Source organism: Hevea brasiliensis, chromosome 8 (assembly GCF_030052815.1).
Source record: "Hevea brasiliensis isolate MT/VB/25A 57/8 chromosome 8, ASM3005281v1, whole genome shotgun sequence".
Taxonomy (NCBI): Eukaryota; Viridiplantae; Streptophyta; class Magnoliopsida; order Malpighiales; family Euphorbiaceae; genus Hevea; species Hevea brasiliensis.
The window spans coordinates 28238634-28265592 of record NC_079500.1 but is presented as its reverse complement, the minus strand read 5'-3'; the positions used below and the strand labels follow the sequence as shown (position 1 = coordinate 28265592).

At 35.6% G+C, this 26959-nt stretch overlaps 1 protein-coding gene across 1 annotated transcript; it reads right to left on the bottom strand.

The window, feature by feature from the left end:
- Nucleotides 1-10645: 10645 nt before the first annotated feature.
- On the bottom strand, nt 10646-26570 carry LOC110655142 (ceramide synthase LOH2). The gene is made up of 6 exons (XM_058151512.1): nt 26075-26570; nt 24758-24966; nt 24366-24521; nt 13895-14080; nt 13625-13803; nt 10646-10998 (listed from the first exon to the last, which is right to left on the bottom strand). The coding sequence occupies exons 1-6, from the start codon at nt 26189-26191 to the stop codon at nt 10979-10981; spliced, it is 867 nt and encodes a 288-aa protein (XP_058007495.1). The 5' UTR covers nt 26192-26570; the 3' UTR covers nt 10646-10978.
- Between the last annotated feature and the right edge of the window lie 389 nt (nt 26571-26959).

Genomic DNA, 26959 nt, shown 5'->3' with positions numbered 1-26959 from the left:
TTAAAATGACCTAACCCTAGGGCAACCAATATAAATAGAAAAGAAAAAACCAGGAAAGAGGTCGGCCACTATCGTCGAGAATGCTGCTGAAGGTTGCTGTTGTCGTGCTCTACATCAGTACCAAAAGAAGTCTTTCAGCTGAAGCTCCATAAGATCAAAGCTGAAACTCTCTTTGGTTCCTTTGTTTCATCTCCTTAGACAGAATTTTATTACTTTATTTCTTTTGCATAACTCTCCCTTTTTATTGTTTTTACTTTTTATCATGACATTTGCTGAACTCACCATGAGTGAGTAATTTTCTTATTCTGGATTTGGGAGAGTAGCTCTTGTAATTATTATTATAGATGAACACTGAGTTTTATTTATTGGATTTGAGATTCATTTCTTGATTTAATTTCTTGTGATCTTAATGCATGCTATATGTTGGTACCCACTTAGTTATGATTATAGATGTTAATTGAAGGACTGAAAGGTGAAGATTAACATTAGAAAATCGAGATCTTAAACCTAGGAATTCTGACCTAGTGTGATGCCCCTTACCCGTATACCGTATAGCCAAGCAAGAAGTGCCACATTCGGTGCCGGAGCACCCTATCTTGTTTTATCATATCTATTGTAAACTTTTGATGTCATTTAAAACATGTATTCTATGTGTAGAAATTTTTTTTTTTTATATCTTATTTCTGTGGAGACCCAGACAGAGCCTCCCTTATTTTATTAGCATCTGGTGGGTTCCACTAATCACCTGTTAACATGTCCATATTCATTTCACACATTTCTATATCATATTCACATGTATTATATCATTTACAATTATTTATGAGATCTAAAAATGAAGTATTATCTATTGCATTCATATAGAAATTCATAGATAATAAATCACAAGTTTTCATTTCAATCTCAAAGTTTAATTATAAATCCAAAATGAAATACATCATAAACTAGTAATTACATCATGACTAAACATAATGAACCAAAATACTAGTCTATACATGGGCCCTACCAAAATACAAAAGACCGGTGAGGTGACTCTGGACAATGGCAGATCTGATCAGAGCTCACATTGCACTACCGATGCTCTCGCTGGATCACTGCTGCGGCTGCTAGGACTGATGCGGCTGATCTCCAGTACCTACGCGATGGAAAACCAACGCGCTAAGCATAACACTTAGTGGTGCATAATTTATAATAACAATAATTTAATAATTTGAAACAATATATGCAACTCATAATTTTTGGGTCTTTTACATTTTTATTGCTCTTTGGAAATAATTAACATTTTTGGGATCTTTTATTATTACTTATTGTATTTTAAGTCTTAATTAATTTTTATCAGTGCCCAAGAAACCTATAACAAATTTATAAAGGCTGGATGCACGGTGTATACTAGTTAGACAGCCATATGTCTATCCAGAATACGTCTGTCAGGCATGAGGCCAGCTGTCGGGCACGAGACCCGCTGTTAGGCTTGTAAAGCCAGAAATAAAATAGGCACAATGGCCAGTAAGTAGGCATATAGCCTGTAGAATAATCATACCAAACATATATTGTCAGTTCATGATTTTCTCGGTATGCAGTACTGCTATTTGTAGTCCCTAATTGGTATACCAATTTATCCAAACTAAACAAATAAGTCTAGGTATACTATGGGCAATTAAACATTTTTAATTAATTTAGTACTATTTACTATTACTATTTGCTAGTACTATTCATTGGTACCATTAATTTCATATTAATAGGACATTAGTCCTAATTTACATATTTATATCATTTTTAATATTAAATTTTCCTTATGAGTATTTTAATTATCCTATATAGCATTTTTCCCATGACCCTTTCTTTAGGTTCATGTTGATGTATTATCTTTATCTAGGAATTTGACTAGGTCAGGATGTCTATTTAGTCACACTTCCTTCATAACAATTGCTCCTCTATGTTTAAACTTGAATTTTAGCTTTTGAATCACTGAATTTGGGATTATAGAACTCAAGTTATGGTCAAAATACCAAAGGAATAGTATTTTAGGACAATTTCTGGGTTGGTAGTTTTAGTGACTAAATTTTTGCTAACAATTTGATTTTGTTAAAGGCAAAACTAGGTTAAGTGGTCTTCATGAAAAGTGTAGCCCTATATCTAAAATTTCCATTGGTAAAATTTTAGGTCATTTGGACTAGTATAGAGAGAGTTATGACCAAATGAAAACGTACTGTTCATTTGGTCATTTTCTGGGTTAGCAGTTTCAGTGATCCAACTTATGCTAACAATTTGAATTGGTTAAAGGCAAAACCGGGCTAAGTGGTCTTCATGAAAAGTGTAGCCCTATATCTAAAATTTCCATTGGTAAAATTTTAGGTTATTTGGACTAGTATAGAAAGAGTTATGACCAAATGAACACGTACTATTCATTTGGTCATTTTCTGGGTTGGCAGTTTCAGTGACCCAACTTATGCTAACAATTTGAATTGGTTAAAGGCAAAACTGGGTTACGTAGTCTTCATGAAAAGTGTAGCCCTATGTCTAAAATTTCCATTGGTAAAATTTTAGGTCATTTGGACCAGTATAGAGAGAGTTATGACCAAATGAACACATACTGTTCATTTAGTCATTTTCTGGGTTGGCACTTTCAATGACCCGAATTTTGCTAACAATTTGAATTGGTTAAAGGAAAAACTGGGTTAAGTGGTCTTCATGAAAAGTGTAGCCCTATGTCTAAAATTGCCATTGGTGAAATTTTAGGTCATTTGGACCAGTATAGAGAGAGTTATGACCAAATGAACACGTACTGTTCATTTGGTCATTTTCTGGGTTGGCAGTTTCAGTGACTCAACTTGTGCTAACAATTTAAATTGGTTAAAGGCAAAACTGGGTTAAGTGGTCTTCATGAAAAGTGTAGCCCTATGTCTAAACTTTCCATTGGTGGAAGTTTAGGTCATTTGGACCAGTATAGAGAGAGTTATGACCAAATGAACACGTACTGTTCATTTGGTCATTTTCTGGGTTTGATGCAGGGTAATCCGAATTTGGGCAGTATTTAGGTCAAGTTTTGGACATAATTTGGGCATAGTTTCTTTATGGAAAATGGGTTATGTTGAGTCTAATTTCACCTTAAATTGGCCTCATACCAATTGGAGTCACACATTTTCAGTTATGGGTCAATAAACCCACAGGACTCATTGAGTCCAAACCTGCAGAAAATTGACACTTCCAAAACTCAATCTCCTCCAACTTTCTTACTTCAATTTGCATGCAATACACTTCTATAAGCAACAATCTCATCCCAATTAGGTCAAATTTCAAGCATTTACACAAAATCTCCAAGTCATGTAAACAAACCCTAATTTCCAAGTTTCAAACTCAATCAATTCAATCCCTTTTCACTTCTCATACGTATAATCATATCAATCATCATCTCTAAACTCATTTATATTATTTGAACACAATAAAGCCCAACACATTTCATGGCTGCCAAAATTTGGGGACATCATGGGTTCATGAATTTCTTGTTAATTTCTTGAAATTTCCACTTATCTCAAGTCACTTTCAAGTATTAAAAGAAGAAGGAAGGGAGAAAAGCACTAACCTCTTGTGACCCAACTTGAAAATTTTCCCAAAACTTCAACTTTCCTTCTCCCTATGGGTACCTAGAGCTTCCTTATAATGTGGACTAAATTTTTAATAAAGGGGACCATAGGTTTTGGTGGATGGATAGAGAGGAATTCAAGCTTGAAGCTTGAAAGAAAATGGTGGAAAAAGGAACAAATGTGCAGCTAAAAAGAGAGAGAAGGGGAAGAAGAAGACTTGGTTGGTGGGGTTTGTCTTCTTGTGTCTATTTATATACATTTTTTTTTTTGAATTTTTCTAAGCCTTTTCTTTTCTTTTCTTTTCTTTTCTTTTCTTTTCTCTTCTCATTTTCCTAATCTATTTCATAAATTTTAATTAATGTTAATTATTTTATTCTCTAATTTTATTTTTTTTTTTTGGACATTTAGGTCAAAATTTATCTTTGGGGGTGAAATGACCAAAATGCCCTTAGTAGTGCATATTGGGTTATTTTTATTATTTTTGTATCAATTTATAAATTCTCTGAAATTTAATTTATTTTTTTCTCTACATTTTTCCTATATTTTCTTAACATTTATTTCTTCAATTTATGCCTCCTCATTGTAGTCTAGGTGTAGTTCCATACATTTTAACTATCCGAACAGGCATTAGTCATTAGAATAGTAAAATGTACGAACTACCTTTGGTGAGGGCGTTACACCTAGACATAGGCTGATACCTTTGTGGAACCTAAAAATTGGTCAAAGGTCTTAAAGGATTTTAATTGATTTGATCACCACAAAAGTAGGGTTCTAGTTAATTAGAATACACCCTAGATGCCTTGAGAGAGGATCTAGGATAGCTTAGGACTGATTTCCATCAAGGAAAACGATCCTCAATTCAGTAAATAAACGAGATAACATCCCTAGTATGATTCAAGTGTGAAATCTTAATTCTAGAATTGCTTCAAATAAATCATTTCGTTTTAAGTTTACCATTTTAGTGTTTAAAATTAACAAACTTCATTCCCTAAGTATTCGATAGCCTAGACAGTCAAGATTTCTATGTAGATTGGTACTTGCTAAACAAAATTCCTCATGAGAACGATACTCTACTTATCACTTTATTACTTATTAGCGATATGTGCATTTGCGGTAATTGCAAAATAGCGAAACAAATACCTTATCCAACCTTTCCAATAAATAGTTCCACTGCCATATGAATGCAGGACCCTTAAAGCAAAGGTCCATTAACTAAGATGAACAAAGCCAATTAACAAACCTTTTGCAAATCCTAGAATTACAATGAGAGCCACCTTTCTTCTCATCAATACTAGCGATAGATTTAAAAGTCACCACTCAACAACCAAGGGCCTTTGATGGAGAAATTGAGAGTTAAGAGTTTATCCCACAGTAGAAGGCGTTTACTCCTCATTGGATGCACATAAATCATAGTAAAATATATTAAATAACCATCTACACTATGAATTCTTATGTGAATGGACTGATTTTCATTTATTAAAACATTAACTTGCCACTTATCTTTCCATAAAACCCATAGACCACTTGAGAAACCCACAACTTCAACATCGTGAGAAAATTGAAATCTAACTTAGCAATAATCTTATCCACTTTACCTCTTTTAACCCAAGGTTTAAGAAGAGCTACCATATTCACATCATATTTAGTAAGGAAAAGACACAATGATTTTTAAAAGGGGGCGTTTGTAACACTTAGACAAATTCCAAGTAATTAACGTCATTCAAAAAATAAGAAAGAGGGAGGCTAACCTCAATCCCATATATACGAGTCAAATGACTCTTCATAGTAAGAATCTTCATTAGACCCATCATTAGAACCTTCATCTTCTTAGCCATCCACCATGGACGTATCATTACCATTTCCCAAAGTTAAAAAGTAACCCAGCTCATGCACATGATCAGGGAGTATGAGTAATCATCCTCTAGATTCTTAGAATCATCCAGTGGTTTATTCATATTATTCAAAGAAAGAGAGGTATCCTCAAGTAGCGAAGCTACGTGAGAAGACCCAACAGCATCATGTTTTAGACTCGAATTCCCTTTTTTAGAGATTGAACTATTCTCCATAACCCTAATCCCATAATTATACATAGGATTTAGGGTCGTTTTCATAGCCATTATATTTAGGGTCCTTTTCACAGCCATAATATGATTAGAATCTTTACTATTGTTCAAAAAAGGAAAAAAAAATCACCATCAGAAAAAGTACTAGCTCTTAAAGAAATATTCTCCTTATTTTTTCCACTAATAGTCCTTATAAAATTTGAGATTTTCTCTTTCCTTTTCATTTTCTAGTCCACCTTATCACTCACCTTAGAATTCTCCACACGCTTATTATATTCCCTTAAAACTTGCTTCTTACGTACATGGTATGGGAAAGATTCCTTTTGTGTGGCACAATAGTGTGCCTTGATCCTTGTTAATTTCCAAGGAATTCTTGTGATTAGCAAGGATATTGAAACAAGAGCCATTACTTCCTAAAACAACTCCTCAATTAATTTTGGTCCTTCTTCCCTTATGAGTTACCACCATCCAAGGATTAAAATAGGTGTTCGCCAGCCCCCCACATCACCATTTGGTTCCTTCAATGCCAGATTATCTTCATCTACCACTACTTTCTTTGGACAAAAGGCCTCCTTATGACCTATAACTCTATAATGAAAATAAAAATCCAACATGTATTCATAATCCACAATATAAAGTTCACCATTAAGCATGAACTTTGATAATAAGGCCTTTTTCAAGTTTATAGAGACAATTAGCCTTGCGAATTTATCATGATCCATACCACTAGTGTTATAATCTATTCTAATCACTTTGTTGATGACCTCCTTGATTGAACAGAGAACCTTCTTATTATAAAGATGTAGAGGGATCCCCATTAGTCTTGTCAAGCCCACAATACTATTGACCTCTATGAGAGTGAGGCAGTTTGAAACTCAAATAGAAACACACTCCGTGCACAAGAATCAAAATATGGAGAAAAACCTTTATAGTATTTTTATTGATAAAAATCTGTCTCCCAAATTACATGTAAATAAGGGTATTTATAGATATTAATCTCCTAAACCTAATAAGAATGTAAAAATACTAAATAGGAATTTTTGATAAACTAAAATACAATAAGAAGATATAAACTAAATAGGAAAACTAAATCCTAAATAAAGTAGAAAAACATTAATAAGCCCTAAATAGAGTAGGAGACTTCCTAATTAATTCTAATATAATCTCTACAGCTATTAGAAGTCTTCACAAGACGTCCTAGATAAATTAGGACTATTGGAAATTAAAATTAGTTAAACAAAAACATTCTTGTTGTCCAAGCCTTGCTTCATACTCCCCACTTGAAAAAAACTCGTTCTTAAGTTGAAATAACTTGCAACTATCCAAAAACATAGCCATAACAACTCTAGCACCATTCTCCCACACATGGAATAATTCCTTCCTCGAATTTTAAAGTGGAAAAGAATGAAGAACTTCTTTGGAAAAGTACACCATATAGCCTTCTCTGATGCGGAAAAAAATGGAGATTCAAACAAGATTGAGTTGATCAACTTCACCTTTGCCTTTATCTCTATAAGAACACTTGGACAGATAAAATCAAAGGAAACAATAGGAATTAAGTTGTTAGAAAAGTCTTCGATCTCCATTGCTTGATTTTCTCCTATCTCCAATATTGGCTTCATGTGTTGCTTTTCTTCAACTTCCATTGAAGTCTCCAAGGCTTGATATTCCATATTTTCAAAAACACATTCTTGAAGCTTTTCTTGCTTATCTTCATCAGTCTTAGCTTCTAGAATAGTTGGTCTAATGATTTCCAATTGAAGCTCATCATCTTCAACCATAGCAAAAGGAAATTCAATTAAAGTTTCAGCTTTCAATTCTTCAAATTTAGGCTCATCATCAAGTTACATTGTTGAATCTTGAAGCTCCTTTTGTTCTTCACTTTCTTATTTCACAAACACTAAGGGCTTTGGTTGGACCTCCCATTGACAATATTGTTTTTGTTGGAATAAAATCTGTTCATAATCCAAAGGCAGAAATTCTTATTCCAACAAGTATTTCATGATGAACCACGTATGAATTGGTTCCCTTCCTTCTCTTACTCTCTTAGATTGCAATCATTCCCACCAAGCAAAAGTGCCTCCTTTCAACAGATAAACCACTAATTTGACTCTTTTTTCAGGTGCTATGTCCACATGATCAAAGAATTGGTCCACCTTTGCAATCCAATCTAAGAATTCTTCTATGTTGAGATCCCCATAAAAATAAAGAATATCAAATTTCAATCAATTTTTCTTTTCAAGATTCCCATATTCGCCTCTTCTCCTATAACATTGTTGATGCCTATTGAACTTGGTTGATTCATAGTAATCTTTCTCCTCCGAATCATCATAGTAGACATATTGCCCATATACAGAAATTGATCAATAAATAGGGTCACCACGAGCTACACCATCTCCTGGCCTTCTTTTGTCAACCCAATTCCTATTTTTTTAGTTCCCAAAGTACCAAGACGATCTACAATTTCTTTGAGGCATCTTTCGATACGCTCGAATCTGATATCCATCCATTGCTCCAAACAACAATGTTTTGTCCCTATGGTAAAGGACTTTAGTTCCTTGATCACCGTTGCAAGAACCACTATAATCGCCACCTCCATCAACGTAAGCCATCTCGGTTGGGGCAATTTCCCCGCTCTGATATCACCTGATGCAATGTGAAGCTCAACTAGAAACACACTCCATGCACAAGAGTGAAAATAAGGAGAGAAACCTGTACAATATTTTTATTGATAAAAATCTGTCTCCCAAATCACATGTAAATAAGGATATTTATAGATATTAATCTCCTAAAACTAATAGGAATGTAAAACTACCAAATAGGAATTTTAGATAAACTAAAATACAATAAGAAGATATAAACTAAATCGTAAATAAAGTAGGAAAACATCAATAAGTCCTAAATAGAATAGGAGACTTCCTAATTAATTCTAATATAATCTCTACAGCTGCTGAAGGTTTTCACAAGACGTCCTAGATAAAATAGGACTATCGCAAATTAAAATTAGTTAAACAAAAACGTCCTGCCTTGTTGTCCAGGCTTTGCATCAATGAATGATATAAAAATTTAGGGACCATGGTTTCACCACTAAGTATTGCCAGACATTGTCCATAGTCCATCCAAAAGAGCATTGTGAAAATCAAGAGTTAAGGTGAAGTAACTGCCAAACATGGTCCATGGTCCATCCAGAAGAGCACTATAAAAGTGAGTTGAGCTGAACTTCACAAGGAAGAAGCCATGTCCCAAACCAACACCTTTATTTCACCCTGATTCCACCAATTTCGAACCTTCATGCTCAAAGCTCGATATCCCAGTTTCATTCAAAACAAACCTCCACAACCTGCTTTAAGCCCTGTGTCGGATTCATTTGAAGTGAATTTGAGACTCACACTGAGGGAATATCCCTAGATCGATCAATGAAAACATCCCCATTAGACACATCAACCTCATGTGTTTTTGCCAAATATTTCATACTCTCATATTTTGATGGCAGTTCTCGCCCTTGAGAGAAAGTCCAAGTTCATCCTAAGATCACTGAAAAGATGAATTTCACTTTCCAAAATAAAAAACAAAAGAATAATTTATGGAGTTCTCTCAGTCAAGGTGTGGATTGTGGAGACAGAGTTGTATTTTATTATTATTGTTTTTTTCCTTGTTGCTTGATGAAATGACTAATTAAACCAAATGTCGTCTTTGAAATTTAGACTTTGTAAGTTGTAACCAGCGAATTTTCTGTCATTTTGTCTTTTACGGTACTTGCAAATTTCCTTCTACTTACCCAACTAGGGCAAAGCAGACGATTTCATTCCTCATTTCATTGCTAGCTTATAAAATTTATATTTTGTATATTCCCCGTTAATGCTAGCTTATATGGAACGAAAGGTTTTTATCATCCCGTTATTTTATATATAAAATAAACTAAAATTTTCTGAAACCATTCATTGAAAAGAATAGCAAATGCATAATGCATAAAAAAGATTTCAATAGATGGAAAAAAAAAAAAAAATCTTCTGAAAAAAAGCTCTTCAACTTAACATTAATAAGTAATTCTACTTGTAATCCTATTTATTATATTTGACTTGATATTTGCGAAAAACTCGATACTTTCCTTGATCTTGAGTGTAGAGTCTTTCTGCTTTGATCTTCAAACAGAAACCACTAGTCATTCTGCCTAAATTTCATATTTGATTTTATAGATTAATCATATAATTAAAAGAAATAGTAATAAAATTAAAACATTACCTCTTGACATATTCATAGTGGCTAATCCTCTTGACATATTCATAGTGGCTAATGGATAAGGCAGGTCATATCTCCCAAAGTTTGAGAGCCCAAAGATATGCCCCAAGTCCAACTCCATTCTCCATGCAATTGATTCCCATCACCTCATCATCAACTCGTAGCCAAGATTAAAATAGGCTGAAAACATCTTCTAACCTCTTTGATCTTTACCTTAAAAAATAATTTGTTATCTTTAGTTCTATGCATCCCATTTGACACCTGACTGATTTTATAAAAGTGTAACTATCTAATTATGTAATTAGTTCACACATGAGCATGACTTGTACACATTTTGACCTTTCGTTACACTTTTAAAAGCTCAAGAGTTTAATAGTTACACTTTTATAAAGTTCGCAACTAAAGGCAAATAAGCCAAGTGACTTTCAAAAGATGCTTTTGACCATTAAAACATAAACATCAGTTCCAAGATGTTCCTTGCATCGCCATTGAATTTCAATTTTAAATTACTAGCTTCCTACCCTACGAGAATCGCACTCGACCATTAAACCAATTTCATCAGTCTGATTCAATAACAGATACCAGAGTGCAGTAAAATGTTCCTATGGCATCAATAAACAAATGACATCACATCCACAAACATTACACTAGTTGGACGTGCTACATGCTGATTGCAAACCTAACAGGCAATCATTTCATCGTGTCGGGAAGGAGGATAAAAGACCTTACATGTGCTGTAACTGTATAGATTCTTGACAAATATACGCCAGAAAAATAAGAAATTGTATAAAAAAACTATTTTTTTCCATTTCCCATTTTGCAATATATAGACTAATCTCAAAAGAAGGGTTTATCAAAAAGGGAATAATTATACAGGATTGCCTATTACTTATACACCAAAAGAAATAAAAAAGTGATGCTTGATGGTCCTACCTCCTTTCCTCTACATCAAGAAAAATTATAAACGGTAGAAATCAAAGAAAATATTCACCTGATTGGTAATAACCAATCAAATGAAGAGACAAACCCAAAAATAAGTCGAATGAACCTCCTGTGAGCCACCATTGAACCAAAATCATGAACAAAATCTTCCATCTATTCATCATCTTCTGAATCTGCATTCGAATTAAGAAAGGTAGCATTTAGTTCCAACTTTTGCTTCCTACAAAAAGCAATTTTCTTGCTTTTCTTACTTTAAAAAAATAATAATAAAAAACCAATTTTCAATGTTCAAACAAACAATGTTTTTCTTTTTGCACATTCAAAAAAGCAAAAATGTTGCTTTTTAGGATTAAACCAAACGCTACTTAAAATTTCCTTGCATCATTAATTTGGGAGTTACAACAAAGGGGGATAGCCAGAGGAAGCTTCTCTCTAAAATTCCAAATGACTAGCTTTTCTCTCAAGTCTCATAAATTTATAGAAATATAAAATTTGGAATGAAAAGACTATGAAGTAAAGAAACGGAAACCCAAACGCAAAAATGGCATTTTCAAAAATATAGGAAACTTTTCTGGAACGGGTGAACTCCAGTGATTGGCATTTCCATGCTCCCATGTGCAAAGACAAGGCAACATTTTAGAGCCATTTCCCAGTAGAGGAGCCACCCTAACTAATAAAGTTTACACACTCAAATTGACTTGTATATATTAAGCTTCAATTTCAAGTGATTTAAGAATATCATAAAGGAAAGTATCAGTTTTTTAAAAACTGACCAGCTCATTGAGCTTAAAAAGATTAAAGATAAAAATTGGAAGTTCAAAAAAGTTGAACTGGAATCAACTTGGCAACCTCAACATGATGTAGTTGTAGTAGATATACACGTAGTTTTTAGCGTACGGATATCTAATTGTGTAGTAATTTATGAAAAGTGAAATTTATAATGATACATAAATATTATATTTAAAAACATTCTGTTTATTGTTCTACTGAAAATTAATTTAAATATTTTTTAGTGCAAAAGAAACGGCATAGGTTGTTATCTCTAATGCCCCCATTGTGAGTTAGATTCAATTAGAAGTCAATTTAACAATTGCAAAAAGGTGCTCTTTTTTTTCTTCCAATAAAAGATAAAGGGTAAATTAAAATTTGGCCCTTGAGGTCCACAACTAAATCCCCACGTTTCAATTTGAAACATGAACATCCCTATGATTTCATACTGTTTACAGATTAGTCATTTTGTCTAAATTGAAGTTAATTTGCCATTAGTCAATTACAAAATGACAAAAATAGCCTCATGTAATCCACCTTCCCCTCCTCTCCATCTATCTGCAGTCTCTCTCTCTCACACACACACACACACACACAATCTCTCTTTGCTCTCTCGCCCTCCCATACAACCAAAATCATCGCAACAACAAATCACAAATTTCAATCAAAATCACAACTACACCTATCTCCTTCCACCAATTCCAACCAAGAAACTTGCAATCTCCCACCAATTTCAACCAAGAAAATGACAAGCCATAAAAAATAAACAACAAATCACAAAACTATACTAGCAAAGTAAAGCTCACAGAAGGGAATAACCAAACTCAAAAATTAATTGGAAATTGGAATTAAAGGGAATAGAAAAACCCATAAAATGAAGGTGAAAGCCAGCTCTCTAGAGTCGGCAGAGCAGCAGCAGAGAGGGAAGGTGGCCTTGACAACTAGATCGTATATGTGAAACATAAGGCTAGCACAGGTAAATTTGCGCTCCCGGTCTTCGTTGAAGTATTCAACAATGATTTGAACCATCGTGAGTTGGCTGGGGCAGCTTTGGTGGAATTCTGCTAGTCTATGAGGATTTTGTCGAGATTGGAGTTAAGACTCGAAGAGTTTGGGGACAAGTTGGGGAATAGTGAAGGTGAACAAAGGTTTGGAGTCGGTGATTTGCTTAGCATTTTGTCACAGACCATTGTGCAAACAGAGAGCTTCAAGGTTTGTTGGGTTCTCAGCCGGGTTTGTGTTCAGGGGAGGGAGGATTTTTTGGGTTCATGAGACAAAGGCTCAGTTTATGAGAGAGAGAGAGAGGGGGAAGGAGGAGGAGGAGGAGGAGGAGGAGGGGAGGTGTGCAGCAGAAGGGAAACAAGTCAAGGGACATTTTTGGAAGTTTAACCAAATGTTTTTCTAATTATTTTCTTATTTTAACTAATGGTAAATTTATTGACTTTTTAATGAAAGGACCAAATTATGGACAGAATCAAAACTGAGTCAGAATTATTTAAAATTTAAAACACAAGGATTTAGTTGTGATTTCTGCCAAATCTTGGGGGTCAAATTATAATTTACCCAAAGATCATAGTAATTGTAGTATTTGATACACCTTCAAGCTGAGTTTAAGTCCCTGTTGCCACTAAAAGAACATCACATTTTTTCAATGTGAGGCAAATTTCTAGCATGCCATCTCAATCAAGACCAAACTGCTCAAAACTATTGCCTGGTTTGTTTGAGCCATGGTTGAACTGTGGGGTTGACCATTTTTGATCCAGTTCAGGTTTAATGGGTAACCTGAACCATTACACAAATATTCCTGGATAATCTAGTTCAACCACCGTCGATTTAAATTTAAAATCATTGGAAAATATACCTAATAACATTATCTTAAAGAATCATTTAACATTCGATGTGCACAAATTTCATCCATATCAATAAATTCCCAATTATTTTTAGCAATATTATAGGGCAAATTAGTAATGGGAATAAATTACCAAATATTATGAAATGATATAAATATATCTCAAATGGTAAATGGCTTACCAGATCTTATATCTTCCCCCACTTTTCCCCTATTTCTCAGCTGTCTCATTATCATTGAGCATATCAGAACCCACCAATAGATGTGGAATACAAGTAGCATCAGCAGCATTGTATTGAAAACATAGTACAGTGAAATGGGGTAGGCCTTTGATAAATCCAAGAAGTCCACAATATCAGAGCTGGGAAATACCAACCACCAAATACACAAGCGAAATGAGCAGCTATATGGCCAAAAGTAGTGAAACCAGATCATTTACCATGAGGACAAACCTTGAAGTCTTGATTACCCAAAAGGGAAAGAATATTAGTCGTAGTGTGAGCCATGAGATAGCAAATAATCCAAAGCAAATGCTCGCTCCAAGCTCCTTCCCAGAATATTTAAAAACTTTTGCAGCTTCCATGAAAACATCACTTGCATCATGCAGGGCAAGGATAATTGAGCCTATCCGGAAAAATCTGGAAATGAATAATTTAATAAGTAAATTTTAAAAAAAGGTAAATTACTAGAATACATCTATGATTTGTCATAATATACAATTAGTCTCCACTGTTTCAAACAAAGCAATTTTAATCCATATATTAAAATTAGTAAAAAATGTAAAATTTTCAAAGACTAATGTGTTCTAAAGTATAACAACAAAGGGAATAAATTGAAATTAAGTTCTAAAAATTTTAGGGTCTAAAGTATGGTCTAATTTAAAATATTGAATACTATTTTGAAACAATAACTATCAAAGTAACTATTTTGAAACAGTAAGAATGGACCAAAGTCCAAATTTCGGCCAACCTCAAGAAGGTTTCAGTAATCTACCCCAAAAATGGCAGTTAAAATATAACAAAGGGATGCCTTATTGATCCTAGTGATTGCAAAAGTCGTACACCTAGGCAATAAGGCATGTGCTCTGTAGAAAGAGATGATTCTCATTGATTTCAATTAATCTGTACATGGGTATATATATACAATTGATTCCTATAATTGTTTTCTACTAATTAGAAAGAAATCCTAAATAAGAAATCCTAAATAAGAAATCCTAAATAGGAATACAGAATACAAAATATACAGAGAAATAATATAGTGATTGACTTTCCATAACATAGTGATCGACTTTCCATAACACTCCCCCTCAAGTTGGAACATAGATGTTAATCATGCCCAACTTGTTACAAATATAGTCAATCCTAGCTCCATTCAGAGCTTTTGTGAAAATATCTACTAACTGCTCTCCAGTTTTGATGTGTCCTGTTGAGATGATCTGTTGTTGAATCTTTTCACGAATAAAGTGACAATCAATCTCAATATGTTTGGTCCGCTCATGAAACACCGGATTAAAAGCAATATGAAGAGCAGCTTGATTATCACACCACAATTTCGCAGGCAGAGAGGTCTTAAAACCTGTCTCATCTGGTAATTGAAGTATCTACATTACCTCACATACTGATTGTGCCATGGCTCTGTATTCGGATTCAGCACTAGATCGAGAAACTACACTCTGCTTCTTGCTTCTCCAAGACACCAAATTTCCTCCAATAAAAACACAATATCCAGTAGTTGACCTCCTGTCAACCTTAGATCCAGCCCAGTCGGCATCTGAAAAACATTCAACATTCAAATGCCCATGATTACTATATAGCAAACCTCTTCCTGGAGCGCCCTTCAGATAACACAAGATTTGTTCCAAGGCTTCCCAATGAGCAACAGTTGGGGAAGACATAAACTGACTTACCACACTAACGGCATAAGCAATGTCAGGACGAGTGACTGTAAGGTAGTTCAATTTTCCTACCAATCTCCTGTATCTCTCTGGATCTTCAAACAACTCACTATCCCCTGCTAACAATTGTAAAGTTGGAGTCATTGGTGCGCTACAAGGCTTAGCACCTAATTTTCCTGTCTCTGTCAATAGATCGAGGACATATTTTCTTTGAGACAAGAAAATACCCTTCTTACTTCTCATAACTTCGATACCCAAGAAATACTTTAACAATCCCAAGTCTTTGGTCTGAAACTGAATTTGGAGGAAGGTTTTAAGAGATGAAATACCTGCAGAGTCACTCCCAGTGATGACAATGTCATCCACATAGACTACTAAGAGAATTAGACCAGCCTCAGATTGCCTATAAAATACTGAGTGATCACACTTACTCTTTTGCATACCAAATTCCTGTACTGTTTCACTGAATCTCCCAAACCATGCCCTAGGACTTTGTTTCAAGCCATAAAGAGACTTTCGAAGCCTACAAACTTTACCCAACTCCCCCTGAGCAACAAACCCAGGTGGTTGCTCCATATACACCTCCTCCTGAAGATCACCATGAAGGAAAGCATCCTTGATATCCAATTGATGCAGGTGCCAATCATATGTAGCTGCTAAAGAGATAAACAAGCGAATAGAAGTAAGTTTAGCTACAGGAGAAAAAGTATCAGAGTAATCAACCCCATATGTCTGAGCATATCTTTTGCTACAAGGCGTGCTTTTAATCTAGCCACAGAACCATCAGGATTTACTTTTACTGTATATACCCATTTGCAACTAATAGCTTTCTTACCAGTGGGCAAAGGCAATAGTTCCCATGTACCATTAGCATCTAAAGCCTCCATTTCCTCTTTCATAGCATCACACCAGCCAGGATGAGACAGTGCCTCATCAACAGTATTAGAGATAGGAACAGAGTCTAAAGAAGTAACAAAACACCGAGAACAAGAAGACAATTGATTATAAGAAACAAAAGAAGAGATAGGATAAGTACATGAACGTTTACCTTTACGAAGAGCAATGGATAAATCTAGATCAGAATCATGATCAGTATGAGGTACAGGATCTCCCAACGAAGTAGCTAGTGGAGGATCTGAGTCAGGAATCTCCAATCTCCTGGAATAAACATGAACAACGGGAGGTCGAGTAGGTCTAGAGACGTATGAACAGCCGTGGGAGATGACTAGACATTGGTTGGACAGTATATATTAAGAGATCATCCTCCTCCCCCTGACTCTCATACACAGATGATGGAGGAAAAAATGGAGTGGACTCAAAAAATGTGACATCTGCAGAAACAAGATAACGATTAAGAGTAGGAGAGAAACAACGGTACCCTTTTTGGAGCCGGGAGTACCCAAGGAAGACACATTTGAGAGATTTTGGATCCAATTTAGTAACCTGTGGACGAACATCACGCACAAAACAGGTACAACCAAAAATACGGGGTTCAATAGGGAACAAAGATTTTGTAGGAAACAAAGTAGTATAAGGAATATCCCCATTAAGGACAGAAGACGGCATACGATTGATAAAAAAACATGCCGTAGAAACTGCATCCGCCCAAAAGTGTTTAGGTACTTTCATCTGAAAAAGAAGAGCACGATTTACCTCAAGAAGATGACGATTTTTTCTTTCGGCCACGCCATTTTGGGATGGGGTATCCACACAGGAAGACTGATGAAGAATGCCATTTTGTGTCATATAAGGCTGAAATTGTCTTTGAAAAGTATTCTTTGGCATTGTCACTTCTTAATATGCGCACAGAAATATTAAATTGAGTTTTGATTTCATTACAAAAGGCACAAAAGATAGAAAACAACTCAGAACGATTCTTCATTAAATATAACCAAGTAACACAAGAGTAATCATCAACAAAAGTAACAAAATAACGAAATCCAGTTTTAGATGTAACAGAATAAGGACCCCAAACATCAGAATGAACTAACTCAAAAGGAGATGAAGCCCGTTTATTGACTCTAGACACAGAAGGCAAACGATGATGTTTTGCAAACTGACACGACTCACATTCTAGTACTGATAAAGACTGAAATTGAGGACACAGCTTCTTCATGGTAGACAAAGAAGGATGACCCAATCTACAATGAGCTTCAAGAGGTGTTAAGGTACTGGAGCAAACAAGTGACCGCGGTACATGATTTTCCAGAATGTAGAGACCACCTGACTCGCGTCCTCTACCAATAATGCGCCGTAAGATCCTGAAACAAACACTGGTCAGGAAAAAAGGAAACAGAACAATTTAAGGTACGAGTAAGTTTACTAACAGAAAGTAGATTAAAAGAAAATTTTGGTAGACACAAAACAGAAGACAAAGAAATTGACGAAGTCGGGTTCGCAGTTCCAGAACCCATGACACAAGAAGTAGAACCATCAGCTAAAGTAACAGTAGAGGAAGTGAGATTAGACTGAAAAGCAGATAGAAGACTAGAATTACCTATCATGTGATCTGTCGCACCAGAATCAATAACCCATTTGGATGAAGAAGACACAAGGCATGTAGTGGATTTACCTGACTCAGCGATTGCAATGACAAGGGAACTGGTAGGCTTTAGAGATGCCTGATACTGGGAAAATTGTGCAAAATCCTCTGCAGATACCAAAATAGTTTTCTCAGAGGAAGATACTGTAGAATTCTCTGCTGCCATATTTGCCATCTGTGATCGCTGATTTTTTCTCTGAAGTTGCGGACAATTATATTTTGTATGGCCAAGCTCATGGCAATAATAACAAATGACTCCTCTTGAGTCCTGATTAGAACTAGCCTCTCCATTACGCTGATTACTTCTGTTGCCTGTAATTCCTCCTCTACTTCCTCTTCTATTACCCTGTTGTCCATTTGGATCACGACTAATAAGAGCACTACTGGCAGGCTGTGAATATTGAGTATTCTCTGTACGAAGGACCCGTGTGAACGTTTCATGCAAAGAGGAAATCTCAGAACTGGAGAGGATCTGAGATTTAGCAGTCTCATACTCTGAAGGAAGGTCTGCAAGAAAACTCATAACACCGCTTGCTCCGTTGGGCTTTTGAACTTTCACATCAGACTAAAAGGCAACAATACATTAAGTTCCTCATATACCCGCTTTAAAATCCATAAAATAAGCCGTGAGAGACTTATCCTCTTTCTCAAAGACGCAGAGAATGCCTTACAAACATCATAAATACGGAGATATTCCCTTTACGAATACGTAAAAATCTAAGTAATCCATCAATTCCTTAACAAATTCACGGTGATTAATTAAACTAATTACCTCACTATGAATCGAGTTCAAGCCGCAAAACAACCGAGCATCCTCCTTTAGCCAAGTTTGTCGTGTATCATCGTGGGTGGATCTTTAGTAAGGTGATCATCCTTATCAATGCTACGCAAATAGACCCTACAGTCTTACTCCACCTGTAATTCGAACCATTAAGTTTGTGTTCCGTGATCTTAGTCATCACCGGAATCACATCAGAAATAACATTCTTATTGTCTGCCATTTGTTGAGACAAAGAAAACTAACCGAAACGCTAATCCAAAGTGCTTATAGCAGCAAAATAACCCAAAATCACAAATCAAGCAAATACCAAAATAGGATCTGAGAGCCAAACCTCAGAAGTCCTTTAATGGTTATACTAGATCAGGCAACAGCACACAGTGGTGAAATGAGGGGGTTGAGACGACGCCGGCGATGTTGATCGGGGTTGAAATGGCCGATCGGCGGCCAAGGTCTCTCCTGAGCTGGGTAGTGAGAACAAATAATCACCCTAGATTGATGACCTGCTCTGATACCATGTAGAAAGAGATGATTCTCATTGATTTCAATTAATCTGTACATGGGTATATATATACAATTGATTCCTATAATTGTGTTCTACTAATTAGGAAGAAATCCTAAATAAGAAATCCTAAATAGGAATACAGAATACAAAATATACAGAGAAATAATATAGTGATTGACTTTCCATAACATAGTGATCGACTTTCCATAACATGCTCAATTAGGTCACCCCCCTGCCACAGTAGAGATGCTAGACATAGTGCCTGTTGAGCCTTGAGTGAGCCTGAGGGGCACCTGTAACAACTACAGTTGGATTTGGCCATTTTCCAAAATCACATATTTTCAGTAGGGTTTAAGTGGGAAGAGTAGTTTTGTATCATATTTAATGCATTTTTTGGGGTGTAGAAAAAGTAAAGATAACTATGAAAATGGGTTCTGCAGAAATCTCTCATTTTTTTTTCATAACTAATTTGTGTTACAATAATAGGCCCAATTACCTCTCTGTTTTTAAGCTGATAGGGAAAAAAAAAAAATTTTCTAATCATTTTTATTGTCATTTGGATATTTATAGGGAGCATAACATAGAGGCCCTTTAAGGAGATGAGAATGACTTCTCTATTCCTACAGAGGCTTGGCTTCGTAAAGTGAACAGCTTTTTTATAGATATTTGGCTATACTCTTGAGGCTTTCCCTATGAGAGATAGATTGCATCAAAACCTAGGTTTAGTATAACTAAGCAAGGGATGCAAGGCATTCCCAAAAAGCAAAGCACCATGTATATGGTGAGAGTGAGGAAGCTGTTAGCTACAGTAGAACAGATGAAATAAGTAAGTGTGATAAGGAGACTTTGAAATTGTAAAATCCCAATTACATTTTAGAGGAAGTTAGGCCAACAATTCAACTAGCTATAGCTATGGTTATATGAATTATGAAAGCAAGTGTTGCATGATGAAAAAAAAAACATGTTGAGGATGCATTTGTTGGCAAGGGTTATGATCATCGCCATCGTACTAGTAACAGGAATGCAGGGATAGGGACAGCAGATGTGCAGTTGACTCAAGTTAACAGGAATGCAGGGATAGGGGCAGCACATATGCAGCTCACTCAAGTTAATGCCTGAATTCAAATTGTTGCAGTCAAAGGTTGCTAACTGTCAAGGAAGCAGCTCCAGAATCTCTATTTTTATGTTTCATTCAAGTTTGAATTTTGTAATTTGAATTATTATTACGGCTTGGATGTAATCTTTGATAACTAAATTCTTTGGTTGTTGTAACCTTTCTATACAAAGCAATGATTATCAATAAATAAAGGCTGGCAAGATTTTTCTCAAAAAAATTATGTTCTATGAGATTGGAAGGTTCTCTCTACAATGAGCCTTCACTTAATTATTCACAATAAGTTCCCTAAGGAAGAGCAGGAATGTTAACAAAGGGAAGACGATAGCTCTGCGCGAAGGTAATTTCCCAGTAGCCCAACCTGTGATGAGATCCCAGTATCCTACTCAAGGGCCCTTAACAACTTGGTATCAGAGCCTGTCGTCATGGGTGACGAACCAACGAATTTAGAAGAGAAGCTGAATTCTTTCATGCAACAGTCCGAAGCTCATTTTAATGACTTGGCTCGACAATTATCCGAGCTGGTCCGAAATCTCAATAGGGGAATGAACCAGAATCAAGATGGAACGAGTAGCAGTCAGCAAAATCTTGGTCACCAAGGGAATGATATTGTCAAAGGTCGCACCGTGCCAAGATATGCAAAACTCAATTTTCCCACATTCAATAGGTCAGATGATCCATTGGGATGGCTTAATCATTGCGAGCAGTTCTTCCATAATCAATGCACAGCTGAGAAAGACAAAGTGAGTTTAGCTGCCTTTCACTTGATGGGGGAAGCTCAACTTTGGCTTTATAGATTGGAACAAGAGGAACCTAGAATGACATGGATCATACTCAAAAATTACTGTAACTTGCGTTTTGGCCCTCCCTTAAGCAGTAACCCCTTGGGAGAATTAGTAAATTTGAAACAGATGGGACCTGTGGAAGAGTACCAGCATGAGTCCCAGTCTTTATTGGCAAGAGCCACATCAGTCCGTGCTGAACAACAGGTAGATTTCTTTACTGCAGGTCTGAAGGAGTCAATTCGCATTGAGGTTGAAATGCAAAACCCTCCAATTTTAGTGACTGCTATGAATTAAGCTCGGGCATTTGAGAGGAAATAGCAGTTGGGTCAACTGGATCGTAAGCGAGTAACAGTTTCAGGAATGTTTCAGCAACCTACAATATCTGCTGAAGGGGTAACTTGTGTATCTAAAGCAACAAATACAACAACTTCTAGTGTGGGAAGTGTTTCCACTCCTTTGTTAAGCATTTAAGCAGGGCAGAAATGGCAGAAGACATTGCAGCTAGTTCGTAGAGATTTCTTTTGGAAGGGTTTACAATTCACTGTACACGAGTTTGTGGAAACTTGTACAGTTTGTCAACGCAATAAAGGAGACAATTTGCATCTTGCAGGTCTCCTTCAGCCGCTGCGCATTCCCGAACAAATATGGTCATATATTTCCATGGACTTCATTGGTGGCCTGCCAAAGTCTTATAGTAAAACTATTTTATTTGTTGTAGTTGATCATTTTTCGAAAATGGCTCATTTTACTCCTATGGCTTATCCATATTCAGCTCTTACTGTTGCACATGTATTTTATGATCGCATTTTTCGATTACATGGTTTTCCTGAATCTATTGTCTCAGATAGAGATGCGGTGTTTACTAGTCATTTTTGGAAAGAGCTCTTTCGGTTATATAACACTAAGCTCGCTTTTTCGTTTGCTTATCATCCACAGTCAGATGGACAAACAGTAGTTAATCGTGTTGTCGGGATGTATTTGTGATGTTTTGTTGGGGATTGTCTCAAAAAGTGGGTTGATTGGGTGCCTTGGGCATAATATTGTTATAATACATCTTTTCATTCCTCTTCACGCACTACTCCTTTCCAAGTAGTTTACAGGAGGGAGCCACCCCGACTTTTGTTGTATGTTCCAAGTTCCTCTTGTGTGGATGCTATGGATCATGCCTTGGCTGAACAGGACTCTGTCTTGGCTAACATTCACCTTCGTTTGCAGCAAGCTCAGCAGCGTATGAAAGACATCTATGACAAAGGTCATCGTGAATTATCTTTCTCTCCTAGCTCTTTTGCTTGGCTTCGCCTGCAACCATATCGTCAAGTATATTGGAGCTAAAAGATCTACCAAATTGGGACCTCGGTTCTATGGTCCTTTTAGAGTTTTACGTGCTGTGGGTTCCGTTGCTTATCAGTTAGAATTACCCCTTGGACAGTAAAATCCAAGATGTGTTTCATGTGCACTTACTTAGGGCATTTAAAGGCACACCTCCTACTACAGCACCAGTTTTACCACCTCTGTTAGATGGTAAGGTTGTTCCAACTCTCCAAACAATTTTGCAGTGTCATTTAAATCGTGGTATTTGGGAGCTATTAGTTCATTGGACTGGTTTACCCTCTACTGATGCTACCTAGGAACCATTACCTCAATTTCGAGCTACTTATCCTGAGTTTAAGCTTGAGGACAATCTCTTTCTCCAGGAGGGGAGAAATATTGTGGATGCATTTGTTGGCAAGGGTTATGATCATCGCCATCGTACTAGTAACAAGAATGCAGGGATAGGGACAGCCATAGTTATTAAAGGCACACCTCAGGCTCAAGGCTCACAAGGCTCGAACCCTAGCGCCTTATGCGCCTAGGTGTGCGCCTTTGTTACAGGCACAAGGTTCTAGAAAGGCATGCCTTCTTTATTTGCATCTTTAGCAAGCACTTTCATTGGCAAAAAGGACTACCACTCAAACTCAAATCAGCAAAACCAATTCAAGATATATGCCAAAGAAAAGAAAGAAAAGCATCACATTTATTTGACTTTTATGGATTTTTAAATTTTTTACTTTTGCGCCTCACCTCGCTCAGGCGCACACCTGCGCTTTGCGCCTTGCGCTTAGGCTCCAGGACTCCTTGGCACCTTAGTGCGCCTTGAGCCTTTAATAACTATGGGAACAGCACATGTGCAGCTCACTCAAGTTAACAGGAATGCAGGGATAGAGGCAGTTGATAAGCAGCTCACTCAAGTTAATGCCTGAATTCAAATTGCAGCATTCAAAGGTTGTTACTTGTCAAGGAAGCAACTCCAAAATCTCCATTTTATGTTTCATTCAAGTTTGAATTTTGTAGTTTGAATTATTGTTACAGCTTGGATGTAATATTTGATAAATAAATTATTTCGATGCTATAACTTTTCTATATAAAGCAATGATTATCAATAAATAAAGGCAGGCACAATTTTTCTCAAAAAAAAAATTATGTTCTATGAGATTGGAAGGTTCTCTCTACAACAAGCCTTCACTTAATTATTCACAATAGGTTCCTCAAGGAAGAGCAGGAACGTTAACAAAGTGAAGACGATAGCTCTGCGCGAAGGTGATTTCCTAGTAGCCCGACCTGTGACGAGATCCTACTCAAGGGCCCTTAACAAAACATGTCCATTAAATTCGCAAGATGAGAATGCCAAGATGGATATGCAGAAACAGAAGGAATGACAGATAAGATACTTCTGTAGGAAGGTGGAATGTGGCACCTATTGAAGAGCTATAGTGAGATTTGATTGAGATGGTTTGGCATGTCTATTATAGACCAATACAGTAAAAATATGAAAGGTCAAACATTTTGAGGGCACAAGAGGGAGGAATAAGATAGTTTTTTATGGATGGTTTTGATGTTGCATATTTGTTAAATTCCCCTAATGCAGAAGAAATTCTTACATTCTAGTACTTGGGTAGCACCCTTTTGGTGCCATTAGAGTTTTTCACTTTTTTCTTTTTACTTACTCAAAAAAAAAAAAAAAAAAAATTCCAGCCTGTCTATCCCAAAATGAACACTAGTCCATTGTTTTACTGCTAAATCCTAGGATAATTTAACCTGAACTAAAAATTGATTCAAAATGCATGCACAAGTTTATGATTACCAAATTGATTTGTGATGCCCAACTAACAATAATAATCAGACAAAAAGATGCATGAAGCAGCTTCAAAAATGCACCTAAGACTAGTGCCACTCAACAAATGTGGAACGATGGTGAAGCTTAAAGAAAATAACTATGTTGCAATGGCTCACAATCGAAAGTACTATGCTTAGCACTGAAATATTACCTTGCAATGTAAGAGTATCCAATCAGTATAACCGTAATTACATGATGAGACATCATGACAGCAAAGTCCTTCCTTCTAGTTTCCCATGTAAGTAGTGCAGCAATACTGTAGATGTAGAAGCCACATTGGCACATGTAGACAAGTTCTAGGGGAAGCCTAAAATGAAAAATAATCCAGTTCAGTAAACTCTGACCCATGATATGGACTTCATTTCCCAATATAATCCCTAATGAATGAGGGCTTCTTATGTAATTCCAACTATCAAAGAAGGGCATACTTGTTAACTCATAGAAGATGATGCATTTTTGTAGTTTAAGGCTAAAGTTATGCACAAACATACAAGCAGATGTCTCTACTGAGTTGCACAAAGTCCTAACATAAGAATTACTCACTTTAATTCTTGATCCGGCCAGCCTCTGAAATACTCTCTTGTATTTCTGAACCATGGTTCATTGTATATAATTTTTAGAACACATACTTCAACGGCAGCATAGTATATTAGCTTCCACATAGATTCTGAGCATTTTACAATAGTAGCACGTGTAGCCTCATCAATCCTCAGTGGCACAGCTTTCTTATGCAACAACCAAATGGCCAGCCTCTAAAAATATGTGAAATTTTTATAAGAAAGATAGGATCAAGACAGGGAAAAAAAAAAGGAATAGGAAAAAGAAGAAAAGAAAAAGAACCATTGTTAAAATAGTGATATGTTCTTGAAGTAGCAGAAACAAGGCATCAAGTCATTTATCATTTAGTGTTTTTGTAGCAGATACAAATTTTCATTATTTGAAGTAACATCTTTCTAATAGAGAAAAAATATTCAAGCTATATTAATTTAGAAAGACTTGGTAATTATATTTGAGGCACTACAAATCTGAGACCAAGATCCTGAAAGATTAATCCTTCAATAAATTATATTTTTGAAAATATATATATAGAAAAGCAATCACATGAAATCTAGAATAAAAATAATATGAGAAAAAGCCAAATAGAAAATTCTAAATTGATACATCCTATTACTGCTCAAAATGATTCGAGATAAATATCAACTTCACGATAAAATTAGAAAAGGAATCTGCAAGGTTGCAGGACCCCCCAAACTATGAATCCCAGTATGTCAAAGGGGAATTAGAAAACCAATTTCTAATAGATAACTATCTTGAAGTTCATATTTACCTCAAATCATTTTCTTTCTACGTCAAAGATAGCAAAATTCTGTAGCAAGTGCTCCATGGCTTCAAAGCTTTTGACTTCAACTTGAAAGCATTACAACATTAAATAGAACACTATTCTAGCACTAGAACTCCTGAAACTTGTAGAAAAACAATCCCAGCAAACATTGAATTGAAACTATTCCATAAGCTTTTGGTTCTTTGCTAAGCCTTAACATCCTTTTAATCCTACTCAAATCCCTGAACTAAGCCAATCCACTTAATCCCCCAATTTGTTCACAGACAGAGGATATATATATATATTCCAATTAAAAAACCTTAAAAATTAAAAAGAAAGCAAAGCTTTGAATCTGAACTTCACTTTTCTGCTCAAAAACCAAACAACCAAAGCCATGTACAAGAATTAAGCAACTCTATCATCTTCCCACCAACTTAAACGCTCAAATAATAATAGCTCAATCCAAGAAACAGTTAAAAATAAGAAGAGATAACAGATAAGCGAGTAAAAAAAAAGATAATGAATCAAAGAAATCTTACTCGAAAGATGAATTTGTCCAAGAAGAACCTAGCAGCTACAAAACCAATAGCGAAGTAGATAGCTACAAGGAAATGCCAGGGGTCTTGTGAGCCATTGTGGCTCACGATCGATTCCATGCGAAATTTCGAACCAGAATTTGGAGAGAGCAAAGCATCAACAAGCGGATCAAATTGGCAACCGCAATTTGGTTCTTGTCATTGAAATAAGGAAACCGCAAACTCAAACTGCATGCATTCAAGCTTCCATGAAAGTTGCAGAGATCTAGTTTTGCCCTAATCGGTGGATTTTCTTCTGGAGAGAGAGAGAGAAGCTTACTTGTGATTTGCCTTTTTTTTTATTTTATTTTAAAGAAAGCAAAGCATCATACCGATTTGAGGTAGGAAGAAGAAGGCAATAGAATTTTGCATCTTCATATTTTTTGCCAAGGTTTCACTTTACTCTATAGTCAGCAGTAACCGCACCATCATTCATCGCATGATTTTTTATCACTCATCCCACGTTGGTTATTCGCATTTAAGGTACCTTAAATATATTAAATACTCCTCTTTTTCACTTTAATTAAATATACTGTATAGTCACCTCCTTTCATTCATATCATCAAATGTTGGTTATTCGCATGAAATTTAATTTAAGGTAACTTTAAATATCCGAAATAATGACTAAATAAGAATCTATGTATTTTTCGGAAAAAAAATATTTATTTATTTTCAGTCAAATATCAATTAAACTTTGAATCAAATAAGTTTATATACTTTTTAATTATAATTAAATAAGTCTTTATCTAATAAAATATTATTTTTTAATATTATTCTTTCTTAATTTTTAAATATTAAAATTTATTTTATTTTTAATTAAAATTTTGAAAAACATGATGAATAAAATTT